General features: G+C 45.6%; 1 protein-coding gene across 1 annotated transcript in view; it reads left to right on the top strand.

Moving 5' to 3' along the window:
- The window catches only part of SFMBT2 (Scm like with four mbt domains 2), a 158,512-nt gene that overhangs the window by 47,383 nt on the left and 92,048 nt on the right, over positions 1 to 19,081 (top strand). Inside the window, exons 4-5 of the mRNA XM_006906953.3 lie at positions 15,224 to 15,312; positions 16,956 to 17,202. Of these exons, the coding sequence (XP_006907015.1) occupies positions 15,224 to 15,312; positions 16,956 to 17,202 (336 nt within the window). The remainder of the gene's footprint in view (positions 1 to 15,223; positions 15,313 to 16,955; positions 17,203 to 19,081) is intronic.

Below are 19,081 nucleotides of genomic sequence, written 5' to 3'. Positions count from 1 at the left end.
ATAATTGGGCAGCCCTTAGCGATTGTTTTTGCTAGCTCCTCCACCCCGTCTCCTCCCCTGAATTTATTTTCGACACAAATATATGGACATAAAATATTTTTAATGATGGATGGTGCTTGGTTGGTACTTAGGCACCGTTCAGATACTCTTCAGTACGTACTGGACATGTAGCCTCTCCCGGGCTGGCCTGGTTGCATGGCTATTGCTCAGGATGCGTTAGGCAGTTCTGAAATGGGTTTATTATGGGACCGTTGGGACAAAACTGGTTTGTGAGTGGGGTGTTCACTGTGAGTGTCCTCAGAACATCCAGTCTGGGCATGCGTGCTTTGTCCTGGCTCTTCTGGCTCGTGGGCCCCCCAGCAAAGGGGCCATGTCTGTGGCCCTCTGTCTCTCAACGGGAGGAAGATGTCATGGAACAGGATCTCGCGATGACTCCCCAGGGCCCCTGGACCCTCAGAGATGTGCAGACGGGAGGGCCGAGGATGAGAGGAGGATGTAGTCATCTTGATTCTCGCTGTTCTCGTGGAATCTTGCTATTCCTTCCACTGCGGTTAGACGAGACAGGTTCCTGGCCAGCTTTTTCTGGGACTACGTTTATTTAAAAGCTCATAAGGTCACCCTGAGATGATGGCACTGAAGATAACTTTTCTTCCTTTTTTTTAATTCATGTAGAAATATTCTAAAAATAGCAAGACTTGTAACTCGAGATGGTTACTGAAAGAGATGTTTCTAGGTTAATGCCACTTGGGGCTGGTTTTAAATCTCAGCAGTTAATTGTGTTGGGGTTGTTGAGATACGAGGTGATGTGACAAAAATCGCCGAGAGCTTGTGATTTTTTTGACAAGCCAGTTCAAGGTGGAGGTGAGGGCTAATGTCTAAATAAGGGCCTGTTACATTATACACTCCTTTCTTTTAAAAATCTCGGTTTGCCTCATCTTCTCCTGTTGGAACGAATAATGATTGCAAAATGAGCGGGAAATTTATTTCTTTCCAGTTATCTGGCATGAATTGTTTGTTCGCCCCACAGAAGTTGATGGATTAATTGCTGCTTCCGAGGCTGACATAACTTTTCTTTTATTAAACAACAATAAATCTCACCTAATATGGTCTTAGTGATAATAGAAAGAAAACTATAAGTTACTATCTGTTACATTTCATTGCTTAAAAATAATGATTACTTGTAAAGTTTCATTTATACAGACATAATTGGATCTCATGTAATCGACAGTAGAAAAATTCAGGAAATTTGTTCGGGCTCTGTTTACGGCTGAATCTTGAAAATGAACTGCCACGTGCAATAGTCCAAATGAGTTCTGTTTATGTAATAAAGCAGGCAGAGTTTCTAGTAAGCACTCAGAACGAATTTTCAGCAGCTATAGGAGCAGCGTATCTTAAATACAATTTGTTTTGAAATGTTTTGTGATATACTATCATAGCGTTTTTGGTTGGTTGGTTGGTCGGTTGGTTGGTTTTAAGCATCAGAGACCAAAACCTTAGGGACTTTCCTGTTTGAAATTTCCTGTTCAGTTACTAAAGATCTTAAGACAGAGAGGGAGGGAGGGAGGGAGAGAGGGAGGGGAGAAGGGAGGGGTGGAGGGAGGGAGGGAGGGACACCCACTGAGACACGCCTCTCTCTGTCACTGCTGCTATTTGCAAACCAAAGGCAGCTATTGTTCTAGGTACTGTGACAGCTCAGCTTTCCTTCTCTGGGGAGGGAAAGGCATGCCTAATTTTTATTCTTTCTGAGAAGTTTTTCTGTCATAACCCACTGACTTACGGTTTCGAATCACGCTTCCAGCACTGTAGAATGCTCCATGTAATGAATTGCTTTTCTTAGACCTTCTCGTAACAACAAAGATCAAGCCCGCCAATTGCCTAGGTATCTCCGAGTTTGGAATAGTCATTAAAACTCCTGTTCGTCGTGTTCAGGAACTTCACCTGGGCTAGCCCAAGGGTCAAGGTTCAAAGTCACGGCCAGCTGCAGAGCCATGAGCTCCCACTCAGCTACATAGCCTATGGAGTAACAGTCTTTAAACTCTGTGTGGTTGAGTAATGAGTGGTAATTAATTCTCACAGCATTCCTCTGGAAGGACCCGTGACTTGGGGTCCTATTAAAAAGACGGATTTTTTTATTATTTGAAGACGGATTCAAACCGTAAGAACTGAGTTTATTACTGAAATCTTTTAACCGCATGAGGAGACGAGGGAGGGCGTGTGGAATCATTAGTGGACGATGAACTACCCGGACGGAGATTTTATGGGACCTTTCAAAAGGGAGGAGACAGAAGGAGGCAGGCAGATGCCGTAGTCAAGAAGACTTAGGCTGGAAATATGGAGGTGCCTCCTGACAGGGGAGTAACGAGGCAAAGGTAAGCGTGAGATTAGCTTGCCAGAGGTCTTGTTCTGTTTTTGAGCGGGATGTATGTTCCCCGACTTGGCGCTCTCTCCCTGGGCCCATACTGAGGCCTTTGAAAATGTCTCATGGTCCCTACGCCCTCTCTCCCTGTCCTTGCGGTCAGGATGGGTTCTAGTCCTCACGCCTATACTGGGGTGACTCTCGAAGTTCCCCACTCTTAGCCCGATTGTTAAAACAACTCTAAACCGGTAAGTTTTTGCCCTTTGATGCTGTAGGGCCATTTAGTTATTCTCTCCTGTCATCAAGTAGCCTAGGAAGGAAGCAGGGTGAGCACTCTTATGGGACAGAGGAGGCATGGCTGGGGTGCCAGCTCACTTTCGGGGAGCCTGGTTCAGGACATGCCATATGGCGGTGCCAGGAGCTTGAGATACAGCAGTGGGGAGACAGAGTCCAGCTCTCGGGGACCTGACACTCTGTTATAGACAACAGAGTATCGGTCATGGGAACACGGGCTCCGGAGAAGGAGACGGCGAGGTGAATGGGACAGGGAGTGATGGCGGCCGGTGGCCCACGAGGTGTCGTTTTCTATGGTGTGCGTGTGGGGCAAGAAGTCCTCCTGACTGAGTGGAGGACGGGGCCAAGCCCCAGGTGTGATGGCGGGAGACCGTCCTGGCAGAGGAAATGCCCTGGGCAGGTGTGCTTGCTGTAATAGAGGGGCGACGCGGGGGCCAGCAGAGTGGGGGCCAGCAGGCGAGGCCAGAGCTGTGGCTTGCAGGGCCCTGTCGGCCATGGTGGAGACTTCGGCTTTGTCTTCATCAGAGGGTCCTGAGCAGCAGACTCGGTCATGACCTGCGCTCTACATTCTGGCCCCGCCGTTGGGCGGACAAAGTCTGAGAAGACTAGCGACGATCAAGGGGAGACATGGCGTCAAGGTGAGACATGGCAACAGTGGCATGGGTCTGGGTGGAGGCTGCGGATTTGGCAAGAAGAGAGAAGATCGGGTTTGGACGTGTTTGAAGGCAGAGTGGACAGGGTCGGTGCTGGACGCGAAGTGCGTTGGGGGCGGGGCAGGGGAGGAGGCAGCAAGTCAGAGCCGGGTCGACTCCAAAGCTTTTGTCCCTAGAGGCACCCTCCTTGCAGGGTTGGGGAGGCCTGTGGCAGGCGCGAGGGGGCGTGAAGCGTTCCCACGTGCATGTTGCGACGTTGGCGGGAGTTTCAAGGTGAAAGTCGAGGGTATGAGTCTGGAGTTCAGGGGGGCCCGCCTGGCTGGAGACGTCGGATGCGTCAGCATAGTGCTGCCATTCGAAGCCGTGAGACTGGACGGAATCAGTCAGGGGTCGAGCGTAGTAGGCAGGGAGGGTGTCCTAGGACCGTGCGCGGTGACACCCCATGCTTACGGTTCGAAGGGCTGAGAAAGAACAGCAAAGGACACTTAAATGACACACGGTGAGGTGGGTGATGCCCAGCGGGGTCGGCTAAGAGGCTTGACGGCCCAGCAGCTGAGTGTCCCAGTCAGCTTGGGCTGCTAGAACGGAATACCGTAGCCTGGTGGCTCATGGACAGAGACTAGGCATCCGAGATCGGGGTGCCAGCGTGTCTGTATTCCGGTGAGGCCCCCCTTCCTGTTGCCGGCGGCAAACTTCCTGTCGTGTCTTCACCTGGCAGAAAAACTGAGAGAGCTCTCTGGGGTCCCGCTGGAGAGGGCCCTGGGCACGTCACGGGGGGTCCGACGCCATGGCCTCACCGCCTCCCAGAGCACCCCCCACCCACCGTGTACCGTCGCATCGCTGACAACACGAGAACTTGGGGGAGACACACGCGTTCAGTCCCCACGCTGAGTGAAGAATGCTTGAGGAGAGAGGGACCTGGCATATCAAGGGCTCTTCCTCGTGCCAGATCGGTCTATGTTTGCGGACTGACTGTTGGATGAGTCAATATGGAAGTCGGTGGCGGCCTTATCCTGCTACCTACGAAATCTTTTCCACAGTGCCTTGTAGTCTGCAAATCTGTTCCCACCTGGTTCATGGTCCTGGCCCTGCCTGCTTTCAAATAGCTGTCCCATGGCACCTGTTGTGGCCTTGGCCCTTGCATGTGACAGATGAGAACTCGATCTGTGAATTTTGCCATGGAGAGTTCTCAGAGCCGGACGTTGCTGAGGGGTGAGGTTGCAGGTTCGGCTTATCCTCTAGTCTGCAGACCTGTAATTTACATATCACCCCACTTATGTAATTTTGAGTTGCTAGTGACTGTTGTAATTTAGACATGCAAAATGTGTTTTGATTAAAAAAAATACATTGCAAGTCATTAATAGTTTTTCGCTAGTATGTTTAAAAAAATGTACGGGTCAACAAAAATATCCTGGTGGAATGTGGCGATGGATAGGGTTGAAACCCCCAATAACTGGACAATAAATCCTATGCGCAAGAGAATATTTTCTGGCGTCATCGCTTTGCCCAGACGTTCTGCTTCTAAGTGTTTCAGAGACAGAATCTCAGTGTTTTCATAGGATTGATTGGTAGAAGAGAGTTAGTGCTTCCTTAGTATTCACAGATGTGGCAGGTTCAAAGCATTTAGCCACGTCTGGGGTTACGTGTCACGTGCAGGCACGACAAGGAGGTCGCTGAGTTTGTGCTTTGCCTCCAGAATGCCTGCAGGTTGCGATGCTCACAACCGGCCCAGACTGTGGATGAGTCGTGCCTCTGCCCTTGAAGAACGCGTTCTGAATTTTCTTGAGCTTCACTTTAATAAGAGGGATTTCACTGCATATCACAAAAATGTCAGATCCCAAGTTGGATGCCTACAGAGAATGATTCTGTTTCTTTCCTCGTTCATATTTGGTGTGAATCCACTTTCCGTGTGGCATATTTAAAGGTACCTTTAATTAGCGTAATTAGCATGTTAATCAGCCGTGTCACTGTTAAAAAAGTCATCTTCAGTTACGTATGTTCTCGAGGCATTACTCTTAAAATTTCCCCCTAAGGGAAATAACATTTCATGAAGTGTAGCGATTGGGAGTTTTTATTTTAAGTTATTTATTCAAAGTGTGCTGCTCACTTAGTGATATAAATCTTTTAAAGACAACAAGAGGTAGATTTGAGAATCTGACTTAGAGTCTCAGGTTTTCTTGAGTAATTGTGTTTATGTCCTGGTTTCTGAAATAATTTGTTTTGTGTCTATTTTGTTCTCTTGATTATACATACATATGTTTGCAAATACACTCTTAGCATATCTGTTACCAACTGATTATATGTTGGCCTAAACCTCTTTTGAGTCTTATTTGTTGATTGTGGATACAAATAATGAGTCGATTGGGGTGTTTTGGGGGAAGCACTAACTGAGTTGTCAGTGTTTGGTGCGTCACGAACACCAAATAGATGTTTTTTCTAATCAGAACTGTAGTGTGTAATATCTGTTAGGTTAGGGGAGGCCAAATTGCTTCCCTTTTGAAAGCTGTGTGGGAACATCCATCGGGTCTTGTGTGCTAGGCATGAGGATAAACAGTAGCAATCAGATAGAGCATGTCGTCCTTCTGGAATCTGCAGTCTTGGAGTTAGCTTCATGGAAAGATTAAGAGGAAGGCATAGCGATTTCCCCAGACCCCCGCCCCGATGCACGCATGGCCTCCCCCAGCAACCCCCACCAGAGTGGTACGTTTGTGACTCTCCGTGAACCTGCGGTGACACGTCGTCATCACCCAAGTCCACAGTTGACATCAAGGTCGCTTTTGGTGCCGAGCATTCTGTGTGTTTGGACAAACGCACGATGACTTGTATCCGCTGTTATAGTATCAGCCAGAGTAGTTTCACGGCCCTAACCATCCTGTGCTCTCTGCCTGTGTATCCCTTTTCCCCACTGAGCCCAGCGACCACTGATCGTTTTACTGGGCCATCATTTTGCCTTTTCTAGAATGTCATATAGTTGGAATCACACAGGAAGTAGCCTTTGCAGATTGACTTCTTCGACTTGTAACATGCATTTAATGTTCTCTTCTGTCTTTCTGTGCCCTGATAGCTCATTTCTTTTTAGTGCTGAATAATATTTCGTTGTCTGGATATAGCACAGTTTATTTATCCGTCACCTACCAGAGGACATCTTGGTTGCTTCCGAGTTTTGGCAGTTAGGAGTCACGTCGTGCTGTAAATAAATATCTATGTGCAGAATTTTGTGTGTGTGTGTGTGTGGAGATAAGTTTTCAATGCCTTTGAGTAAATACCAAGGAGTGTAGTTGCTGGAGTGTATGGAAAGAATAAGTTTAGTTTCATAAGAAGCCACCCGACTGCCTTCCTAAGTGGCTGTACCATCCGCATCCCCACCAGCAGCGAGTGAGCGTTCCCGTGGCTCCACATCCTCGCCAGCATTTGGTGTTGACCGCGTTCTGGATTTTGCCCACTCTGCTAGTGGAAGCTGGTATCTCAGCGTCGTTTTAATTTGCATTTCCCTGATGACATAGGATACGGAGCATTTTGTCATTTGCTCTTTGCCACCTGTATGTCTTTTTTTGGTGAGGAGTCTGTTAAGGTCTTTAGCCTTCTTAAAAAATCAGGGGGTGGTTTTCTTTTTCTTTTTTTTTTTTTATTTTCTTGATTTTTAAGATTTCTTTGTATATTCTGGATAACAGTCCTTTATCAGATGTGTCTTTCGCAAATATTTTCTCCCGTGGCTTGTCTTTTTAATTTCAATGACGTCCAGCTTATCAATTATTTCTTTCATAGGTCATGCCTTGGCATTGTACCTAAAAAGGCATCACCATACGCGAAAGTCACCTAGTGTTATCTTCTAGGAGTTTTATAGTTTTGTGTTTTACGTTTAGCTCTGTGATACATTTTGAGTCATTTTTTTTCCAGAAGGGTAATTTTTGCGTAAAATCTGTGTGTGGGTTCATTTTTTACATGTCAGGGTCCAGGTTCCAGCACCACTTGTTGAAAATATTTTTTGCTTCGTTGCATTGCTTTGCTCCTTTATCAAAGGTTAGTTGACAGCACCCACCTACGTCTACCTCCGGGCTCTTTGCTCTGTTCTACTGACCTATTCGAGCGTCAGCCCCCCGACTTTGAACTTCCCCTTCAGGATCGTGCTGGCTATTCTGGATCTTTTGCTCCTCCATATGAACTTTAGAATCAGCTTGTCGCTATCCATAAAATAACTTGCTGGGATTTCGATTGGGTTTGCACCGAACTGATACATCGAGATCGGAAAAACGGACATCTCGGCGATATTGGATCTTTATCCATTAACATGGAATGTCTCTCCGCTTATTTAGCTCTTCTGTGATTTTGTCATAATTCTTTCTTGCTTTGGGAGGTCATTCTTTTGTTCCATTCAGGCCTTCAACTGATTGGACGAGGCCCACTCATATGAGGGTGAGCAATCTGCTTTACTCAAAGTCCACCAACGTATATGTGAATCACATTCAAACATATCTTTGCAGATACGTCCAGGGTACTATTTGACCAAATATCTGGGCACTGTGGCCCAGCCAAGGTGACACAGAAAGTAAACCATCACAGACAGTAATGTGAAAGCTGTTAAAAAATAAGCCGACTCACATAATTAGATATATACAAAGGGTGTGTTTATGTAAATCGTACGCAAAATGGTTTCTTTCTTTTAAAAACACACTCCTAGAGGGAACATTGGGAAGATTTGAATGGAAGCTAGTTTGCTGTAGCAACAAAAATAACTTTACGGGAAAAAAAAATAAGTATGTGTGAGGGAGAGAGATGCCTGTGAGAATAAAATCTTTAACAAGCAACTGTCTTATTCCATTGAACCTAGAGCCCTGGACCCTTGTGATATGTCAATTGAGTCTTGACAGTTTTGCTGCAGTGTGAGCTAATAAAAGACCTGTAGGAATTTTCCTAGTGGAGAGTAACAAGAGGCTGACTCTGTGGAAGGCTATTCTTTACAAGCGGGACCATGTTTTTAAAGCAAGAGCAGAAATGTCTATAAAGTGAGACATTAGCTAGACAAGAATTGGAGTAAATGTACAGGAACGAGAGAGATTCCATATTTTATCGGATAAAGATCTCTCGCCAGCGAACAATGATAAGGTTTTAAATTCCTTGTAATAGTTCTAGAGGCTGTTTATCTTCTTGGCTCTTAAAGATAGGATGCAGGGGCACGCGAGCTGTGCCTGGAGAATGCTGGAAAGAGTCGACATCCGCATGGCTTTGGTTTTGTGGGTCTCGAGTGTTCTGGAGCTGGGTACCTTTAGAGAAGGCGGTTGGTCTCTTGGGGATCAGGTGTGGATGAGTAGCTCCTTTGTATTTCTCTAACTTCTAGGTGATGCTTTCATCTCAAATGAGCAGTGTCTGTGGAGCCCAGTGGGCAGATACTGTGTGCTCGCTCAGATAGATGGAGGACTCTGGAGGCATATCCTGCCTCACGAGATGTTTAATGGCGACTCAATTAAATGAACGGTCTCTGGCTTTCTGGGTTATGTGCGCTGAGACTGAAATCTTCAGTGATAACGTACATCGTACAAATAAATAAGATAAGGCAAACAAAATAAAAAGATGGCAGTTTATTTGCGAATGGTCGTGGTGTGCTCTTGAGTTAAATCGAGTTTTATTGAAAGGGCCATGTACCAGTGAATTCAACAAGTTCCGTTTCAACCAAAGATCAGTGACACGGAAACAATTTATAAAAATATCTAACCTACCAGTCCTTCCTCCCTGTGCCAAAAATTTGTTGAACACCTACTGTGTGCAGTTGTTACAGGTATTGGACACACAGTAGTAACACAATGGACGTGGATGGTTCCTAGCCTCATAGTGTGGACAGTCAGGCAAGGACCGTCATTAGATAAATGAGTACAGACATGTAATTAAGTCTATGAAGGGAAAGAATTTGGGAGTCCAATAGAGAGAATAGGAAGTTAGGGGTGATCAGGGAGGAAGCGATGGGGGAGATGGGGAGCTGTTGTCTGGGGGAGGCGGGGGGAAGGTGTCTCTACATGGAAGGAAGAGGGTGTGGAGAGCCTGTAATGGGGCCCTTAAAAAGAGTTCACAGAAAGCCAAGGGAAGCGTAATGGGGAGAGGACCCAGTCACGCTCGACACTGGGCCAGGCTGAGGAGTTCGACACTCATTCCAGGATGCAGGGCTGAGTGACGCGAGCTTGCGTCTCCTCGTAAAAGGCTCATGGTTCTGCGTGCATCAGAAATATCGGTCTGTAGTTTCCTTTTTATGTTATCCTTACCAGATTTTGTTTTCAGGCTGATTGTAGCCTCGTAAGACGCGGGGTCTCGAGGTTATCACGCTGAGCGAAATGAACCAGACAGAAGACGTTGAGAACCATGTGGTGTCACTCACGTGGGATCTAAATCTAAAAGCAACGAACGAACAAAGCACACGAACAAAAACTCAGAGACACAGACGACAGCTTAGTGGTTACCAGTGGGGAAGCGGGGAGTGAGGGGAGGGAGGTAGGAAAGGGTAAAGGGGGTCAAATATATGGTGGCAGAAGAAGATTTGACTTTGAGTGGTGAACGTACAGTGCAGTATACACATGACGTATTATCGAATTGTACACTTGAAACGTACATGATTTTATTAGCCAATGTCACCTCGATAAATTTAACTAAAAATAAAATAAAAGGCTCATGCTGAATATCACATACGAAGAGCTTTGCTATAGCAAACAAAAAATATTTAACATATGTAAAGAGCTCCTACGAATCAATATATATATATGTATATATTTTTTTTTACAAAAAAGACATCTCTATAAAAAACAAACACGGATATGAACAGTTAAGTTTCCAGGAAAGAAATCTGAATTCCCATAATGTCATGATTCTAAACCTCACGGACAACCGGGCAGTGGACTCTGTGATTCTCAGCCTCGGAAAAGAGGTCCGGTTTGTGGAGAGGAGCTGGCAGTTGTTGGTATCATGGAATTATTGAAGTCATGTGAGTGGATGGAAAGACCACAGAGCGAGAAGACAGGAGCACGAGCCCTGGACCAGTTTCTAAGCCATCCCGAATCATCGGAAGTCGAGTAGACGAGGAAGTCAAGGGCACTGAGAGGGCGTGACTGAAGAAGGAAGAAAGAATGTCCATTTGCTGTCCAGGTGGCCCACAGAGGGGACACTGTGTAAGGGAGGAAGTGGTCAGTTGGGTCAAATAGCCAAGGACGTGGATATGGGCGGGTCTTTGATGACCAATGTGGTCCAGTGGCCTGGTGGATGTGGGGGAGGAAGCTGACTGGGTCGAATGGTGGGTGGGGAGTTAAGTCCCCTTTGCTTAAGTTTGGTTTTGGAGGAGAGCAAAGAAATAGGGTATTAACTTGTCAGAAAAGAGTGTTCAAGGGAGTGTTTCAAATTAAAGGAACAGGTGGTTCTAGAACCTGTAGGCTGATGCTTTGGCCCCAGGATTTTTTTTTTTATGCTGCAATTTTAAGTCGAGTTACTCGAGTGTTTGAGGGGCCGCAGGTGGGGAGGCAGAATGAGGCAGAAACGGGAGGGGGTGGCAGAGGGTGAGAAAGTCCCTGGACCCGGACATCGAGGTTGAGAGTGAGTGGTTTCTAAGGAAGGGGAGCAATCATGAGGTGCGGGTGGCACCTTCAGGCGAGTGTCACTTCATCTCTTGTGTGTCCCTGATGAGGACACTCCTTGCTGATACTCCTCTAGGTGGCACAGGATGCCATTCCGAGAAGCCGGCCAAAAAATATTTTGCAGTTGCCCCAAATCCTCTCAACAACACATTACAGCAAATAGATATGTAGCGAGGCACTTGCCTTATTTAAACAGGCGGAATAAGATACAGTAAGAGCTTATTAGAATACAATCATTAAGACACAACTCGCATGAATTCTAAGAGCAACTTAAGCCATGAAAAGTAAAGTTGCACAACGCTAAGCCAGATCGGTGTGACGAAATCTGGTTAGAATGCTGAGTTTTATGATTACCGTCTCAACTGTGCTGTTTTTCTGGTTTCTGCGTGCTTTCGTGCATAGCATCAAGAACAGAGTTGGCTTGGGATGTGGAGGAAACACAGGAACGACAGTGGTATCAGTTAGAAAACGAGCACAGACAGCCATGTGTGTAAACATGCATCCTGAGGTAAGCACTGCGAATCCTCTATTCGCTGTGGATCTGTGCTCATAAAAAACGTCGAGCGAACGTAGAATAATGATCCTTGCACACAGTGTATCCTGTTGTGTTCTATATCAGGAGATCGATTTTATAATCACGTGAGGAAACAGGAATAGAGGCCAAAAACGAATGCTTTATGTCAGGGATTATTTTCCGTAAGTCATTGAGGGGGGACCAGTTTGTCAGTGTTTCAAGATCCGATCGCGGTGGCCGAATCAGCATCAATATCCAAATTGGGAAAGGGGAACGAAGACATGACAAAAGCTAAAAACCGCCATCATATGCTGGAAGGAGTCTCTATTTCCATTGTGACTTTTTCAGTTAGTGAGAGAGTAACTGTATGATTTTATACCCATGGCTATCCCTCTGTACCCATGATCCGATTACAGGTTGATTCAAAGTTAAATTTGGATTGCAAAACATTGATCACCTACAATCAAAAGTTAGTTTGAGACATTTCACATATATTCTTCTGAAAGAAAACTGAACGTGTTATACAAATATCCGAACACATTAGAGAGGAAATGATCGATTGCGTTATCAAAGAACGCTTCACTTTTGCGAGCGTCGAGACCGTACCCCTCAGTGACAGGTGCTGGGGAGTTTATATTCTGTTTTCTCATTCAATCCTCACGCCCACCCGGTGCAGCCGTTGCCATTAAAAGTCACACGCGACCCCACAGTGAGCTGATTTCAGGCAAACGTCACTGTCCCGTTGTCATTTCCAACGCCGAGGAAAATTCTCAGTGACGTGTAGAGCGTTAAGGGGCAAAGGCCTTCGTGCATAAATACCGACCAAGGGGTTAATGAGTGTGGCATGAATATGAAATGTTTAATTATGTTTAATTAAGTGGGGTTCGTACCACTTATTTTTCCTGTTTTAACCTCATGTCTTCACTCTGAGAGGTCTCTGTCATTTGCTTCCAACTATTCTTAGATAGTGTCTTTGTTAAATCCTGTTCTTCAGGGGAAAATCGTGATACTGCTTTTTTAATCACGCAGGTACATTAATACCACTGCAAGAGCCTGGAAGGTTGAATTGAAAACTTCTTCTCTAATCTAGATATGACGAGGGCTAAGGCATGTGTGCATATGTATCTATTTTATCATTTTCTTCACCGTCTGCCTTTATCGGGTTGCATTTATTGTTAAGGACAGGAATACTTTTATCCATACGTTTGGACCGCGGTCCTGTGTCAAGTGGTCCATTGCACACAGTAGGAGCTTATCGATCCTGTTGAATCATTTTACGATCTCTCTTTCCATCTGTAGGAACAATTTAATTTGAACCCTTGATGAAAAATTAACGTAGATTCTCTCCTTTAAAAATCTCCAAGGGAAAGAACGCTATAGCCTTTTATTCTTAATAGCAAGTGTAAGTGTTTCCATTTATAATTTAAAATCCACTGAGCCTCTTCTTTTCTTTAGCAAAAGTCGGCGTTAAAAAACATTTTCCTGCTAAGTCACGGGCTGCTGCCGCCTCCCGTCTTGCTGCAAATTCCAGTCCTCTGTGAGCTAGGAGATTCTGTGGATCGAGCTCTCTTATCTCTCCATTATTCCTCCAGAGGCCCCACTGAGGCGATAGTAAAGGAATAAAAAATACAGAAACCAACAACAAGGAAGAATTGAAGAGGGACCAGCGCAGGAAGGAAATTGCAAAATGTGTCCGCTAGCCTGCCCGCCCAGCAAGGCTCGGACACTGCCCGAGCTCGTGGGGGCGGCGGGGGGCTGCGGCAGAGGGGGTCCCGCAGGCTTGGGATTTTGAGTGCCAGACGGGTGGGAGTCCCAGTCCCGTGTGGGGCTGAGCTGCTCAGGGTTTAACAAGATGCCTGTAATCAGAACGTTTCCCGGGCTGTGTCTCCCCCGCCCCGTGGTCCAGCCCCATGTTTATATATGGTTTATATATGGTTATATTTTATGGACATAGGTGTCTGTGGTCCTTATGGCATCTTATAAGCAAAATGTTGTTAGCACCATCATATTGATGAGGAAAGAGTAGGAGAGAAACCGAATAAATTACTCAGAGTCACAGAACCACTGGTGGCAGAACCCACCACGGAGCCAGAGCCACCCTGAGCCATGATGTCACTTACCCCACCCCACCCCACCCCACCCCACCCGACCGTTATGGCCTGCTGAGCTTTTGAAACTCTGGAACCGTTTGCATGCCACCTGAGACTTGAACCTTTCACAAAGGCTAAGTAAGCCCTGGGTGCAGCCAGGCAGTGCCCAGGCTCACTGGCTCGTCACGTGGCCTGAGGTCGGAGTCACGCGGCCTGAGGTCGGAGTCACTGTGTGGGCAGAGGGGCGTCTGGGACACCAGAGGCAGCTGCTCACTTCCTGCAGGTTTTATGAACCCTGTAGTGCCCTGGGAAAGCTCAAGGCCTTCCCGGATGTGGGGGTCCACAGTGGGGACGCACTCAGGTCTGGGGTTCTAAGCACTCGTATTCAGTTGTTGGCCCCCAGGTCTGATATTTCTTTTCTTTTTTTTTAATTAATTAATTTTTTTATGGTGACATTGGTTAATGAAATCCAATAAGTCTCAGCTGTACACTTGAGCAGTAAGGCATATATATATTTACACTGTGTGTTCACTTCCCATAGTTAGATTTCTTTTTGTCACCAAATATTTGACCTCCTTTACCCCGTCTACCTCCCCCCAACACTCCCCATCTCCTTCTTGACATTCTATCTGATTTGTTGCTTTTAGGTTTATATCCCACATATGAGATACCACGTGATTTCAACTTTTTCCGTCTGGGCTATTTCGCTTAGCATGATTATCTCGAGGTCCATCCATGTCGCAAATGGCAGCATTTCATCTCTTCTTGTGGCTGAGTCATAGTCCACTGTATATATGCACCACGGCTTCTTTATCCAGTCATCTGCCTTAGGACACTTGGGTCGCTTTCATGTCCTGGCCCCCGTGAATAATGCTGCCATGCACATTAGCGTGCACATATCTTTTCGGATATGGCTTTTCAAGTCTTTGGGGTAAATACCCAGTACCGATACTTCTTTTTCCAAAAGATGTCTTCGACGCATTCCTTCCTCATTCCCAGAGCTGTCACCACGGTTTCGGGCCCCGTCACTGTGGTACTGAGTTACCCGTAGTAGCGTCTACCTTTTTTCCTGCCATTGGCCTCTCGTTTCCGTTCAACTGTTCTTCTGTTGCCAGATTCGTGACACGCAGAGGTGTCCTGTTTACTGAACACCTCGGCTGACTCTCGGGGCTGCCCCTCGGGGTGCTGTGCGCCCCCGGCGTCGTTTCCCAGGGTTCTGTGCTCAGGCTGGCGACCCCGGTGCTCGTCCACGTCCCTCCTCACATCACCATCCTCACTAGCAGGCGCCATCCCTGTCGGTCTGAAACACACTCCTCACCCCCTTCTCTATCCGGGTAAACCTGTCACGTAACTCAGAGCCTGGTTGACCTTCCCACCGGGGAGACTTCTGGCCTTCGCCGATCTCTTTCTTGTCACCTCCTACATGGCGTATCTTCGCTGTCACGGAAGTTTCTGAACAGGCTGTAAGACTTAGGAACGTTTTGCTTCCTTGAATTTCCTTGATGCCCAGCTACATCTAGGCACCTGTGGGCGTGACGTCGCCTCGTCGACGGGCGTGTCGTCGCAGACTTAGTCTTTACTTGAGCGCGGCGCTTCGAATCGAGAGAAGTGTTGAAATAACACGTGTCTTCAGGAAAGCGCGGTGGTTTGAAGTGTATTTGCTGCTCCGCGGCTTTGCTAACTATGCTTTCTCTCCTTTGTCTTACCAGCGATCAAAGAGAAGTACACAGACTGGACGGAGTTTCTCATCCGTGACTTGACCGGGTCCCGGACGGCGCCCGCCAACCTGCTGGAAGGTGTACGTATTGTCGTTACACAGTTACCTGAACTCAAAACTAACGGCTCCTTTGCATATCTCCTTCTGCAGGTACATGTGTACACACAGGTGTCTGCCTCTAAAGAGCCTAATTTCCTGTTTTTTTCCTGAATCGCTTAGGTTACTGATTCTAATGGCATCGAAAGATCTTCACGTGTGGTCTAATCAATACACAAGAAACTCGTCCCTATAGGAACACATTTTTAGATAATGTGTTAGAACATCTCCCCACGATCCTATCCTATATTAGTGAACATAAGTAAATAAAATCGTACAAAATAACTGTTTTGCGTAGTTGACATCCTAGCGTACGTAAGATCTAGTATAGCCTCAGAGTATGTTGATAAATGGTTTCATTAACTGTTCCATTCTGGACACGTGACCCCATGTGTTAAGTAATAATCGAATTAACCTCTCATGAAAATAAGAGGATAAATGGCTAACCATATTTAAATATGATTAAGGTAATTTTAAGGTACTGAAAAAAGTTTACTCTGAAAGCTTGCTGGTTCATTTGAAAATAATTTTAGGATGAAACATTGTAATTTTACTATACATAATAGAACAGGAAGCGGAGTGTACTCTGTCATAAATATTGAGTTCCACATCTGAAGAATTTCCCTGAAAAAAGTGGTAAACACAATGAATAACAAAGCATATGGTGTAAATTTTGACAGTATCATTATTCTCTTAATCTTAACCATAAATTTCGCTTGTCTTAAAAAAGACTGATACTTTTTGAACACCACTGTCTAATATATTGGGTTATCGGGTTTGGTTTTGTGAAGATTTTGCCTGGTGTATTTGTTTATCTTCACGGCTACTAATTTAATCGTTTGGTTAACAAGTCAAAATGATGGTTGTTCACTCTTTCAAAAGGACGAATTATCTTACTCTGTTAGGTTTTTTTTTTAACGTATTTGCCTCCAAGGCTGGCCGAACAAACACCCTTTTCATATGCCAACTTATACTAAGAGGGTTGCTTAGATGAGGCAGTAATTATATACATTCTCTAAACCAGCTCTCGGGTGAGATGTAGGCATCACTTTATGTGATAGTCTAACGTGACAGGTATCATTAACGTGTGTCCAACGTGCCATCTGCACATGGTCACGCTTTACGCACGCAATCGAAGCGTGAGAAGGTCTCGCTTATTCCCGCAGCGGCCATCGAGAGATGCGTGCCTTGGGTCCCGGCGTCACGCTGTCGGCCCGTGATCGATCTGTCTGTCTATTGGAAAAGTGGACATTTTGCTACCACTTTTTTTCCTAGCTCGAGGCAAATTTGGGTGTGACCCCTCTTAAAAGCAGACTCATTTCTAACGAACACGGTTTTATCTGGGAAGGGTGATTTGTTTGGTGAGAACCGAGCACATACTGTCATTTTCTATGACTTGCGATGTTTTGGTTGTCGTGGGTGGGTGCATGGAAGTGTGTGGGAGGTGAGGGGCGGGGAGGGGGTGAGGGCTGCGGAAGGGATGGGGTCGGGGGTGGAGGGGAAACACCAGACTGTTTGCCAATAGCTTGGATGATGGTGTGAAAAAATATTATCTTCTGCTGTCATCTGTTTCCATGAGAACCTTAAAATAAAGTTTAAAATAAGGAGTTTTGCTTCTGTTTAAACAGCCTCTGCGAGGGAAAGGCCCCATAGACCTCATTACAGTTGATTCCTTACTAGAACTTCAGGATTCTCAGAGTCCTTTTCAGTACTGGATAGTTAGTGTGATTGGAAATGTTGGAGGAAGATTACGCCTTCGCTATGTGGGATTGGAGGACACTGAATCCTATGACCAGTGGTTGTTTTACTTGGATTACAGACTTCGACCAGTTGGTTGGTGTCAAGAGAATAAATACAGAATGGACCCACCTTCAGGTAAGGGCTGAAGCTTTTGGCTACTGTGAATCGTTTTAGAAAAAAGATGTACTATTTTTCTGGATGTGTCTCTGGAAAATGTATGAGCTCTGTCGTACCTTGTACATCCGAGTATGTGAATATTGAGAGTTTCAACTTTAGAGCACTTTCTACAGAGACTGAAACCCAAGACCTCGATTAATAGCGTTCTAAGAGGAGAAAGTTGGGGGCGGGGGGATTGTAGAAGCCGATCTAGTTCGGGATCACTGGTTCAGAAATGAAAGGCACAATCGATTGGAATGTGGTAATATCCTCCCTTTTTCTTTAGGGCTTTCGATGGTCTTGCGAGGAGGTTTCAGAGTCTCTGTCCGTCCATCCATTCATACATGCATATATATTCATCTATCCATCCAACCATCCATCCTGCACCCATCCATATCCATCCGAATATCCAAACCAAATGTTTATTATTATATAATCTCTTCGGATCTGGAAATAGCAAAGAGAGAAAAATCATCATGCTTTTTTTCCTGGCACAGCAAAGATTTTAATTAGCTTCAAATGCACTCTCAAGTGACTTTCCCCAAACTTAATTGGAGGGAACATGGTGTTATGGTTTCCGACATACGTAACTGGGCACTAACCGCCGTGTTTACAGAATAACCATTCTTGAATGTTTACTATGTGCGAGGTGATTTTACATCTGCTATGTTATTTATTTTGATTCTTAAAATGTGACGGATGTTTGGTGTGAATGTTTCCTTTTACGGCAGAGGAAATTGAGACTGGGGTCAAGCTACTTGTCCGAGGCCACCCAGCTTTTAGGGGGATGCGAGCAGTTAAATCTACTCATCCAGGTCCCTCATCCGTTCCGCCCCATTGTCCCCTGCCGGCCCCCTGCTGGCCTCACCGACCTTTCGGTGGGTAGCCGCAGAACAAAAGCATTGGGTTCTTCTGGAATTAAAGATGCCGAGGAAGAGATATCCATTTCTTCTAGAAGTTGCTGATCTTCGTTTTGGCCAATTTCACGGGTATATTAGAAGCAAACACTCGGCTCTTTGCTTTATTAAAATTTCCGGAGATTTTTCCTCATCTAAGCTACCACTGTTAGTCTTGAGTAAATGAAGCTGTGGGGTTATATTTCCTTTTTCTGTCACTCAAGGGCTTTAATTGAAAAAACTTCCTGGTTCTGTATCTCGTGTGTTTGCATTTGTGTTGAATTTGAATTTGACAGGCGTATAGACATGTAACATGGTATTTTATGAGTATTATTGTTGTCAGCATTTTGAGAAGCAGCCAGGAAATCCATTTATACCTTGAGTAATTTTGGATTTTGATGACAAACAAAGGGCTTGTCAGCAGTGTGAGGAGAGCTCTAAGCTCACATTTGCCTTGGGATTCTTAACGCTGCAGGAGAAATTTGCCTTGTGTGGAAAGTCGGGTGTGTAAATCTTAGCCTAGTATCTAATTGCTTTTGGGTTTCAGGAGAAACATATTCATCAGTGTAGAAATTGACAGCAAGGCAAAGGATTACTAGTAGCTTCTTAAGTTCTCTGAATCATTCCCTCTCGTGAAATCACAGCACTCGTGCTCAAAGCAAGAACGCGAAGGGTCGAGATAGGAACTTAGGCAGATTTGTGGACGAGAGCTCTCCCTTCTCCTGGACGTAACTTGAAGTCTTCATAAGAATAAATCGTGTTTACTTGTCTTAGTAATTTTCTGGACAGGAGCTGTCCATTTGACCGAAGAGCTGGCGGGGATCCTTTAGGACTCGGTGAAAGACGTTCCTCATGAACTTATTTCCTCAACGTCTTACTCTGTCAGCACGAAGGGTTAGGTGTGGGAAGAAGGAATTGGAAGCCTAAAGGACACTCAGATGCGCCTGTCAGTTGTTCAGATG

The sequence above is a fragment of the Pteropus alecto genome, unplaced genomic scaffold (assembly GCF_000325575.1).
Source record: "Pteropus alecto unplaced genomic scaffold, ASM32557v1 scaffold11, whole genome shotgun sequence".
In the NCBI taxonomy this organism is placed as follows: domain Eukaryota; kingdom Metazoa; phylum Chordata; class Mammalia; order Chiroptera; family Pteropodidae; genus Pteropus; species Pteropus alecto.
Note: the sequence above shows the minus strand (reverse complement) of the source record. Positions and strands in the feature narration are given on the sequence as shown.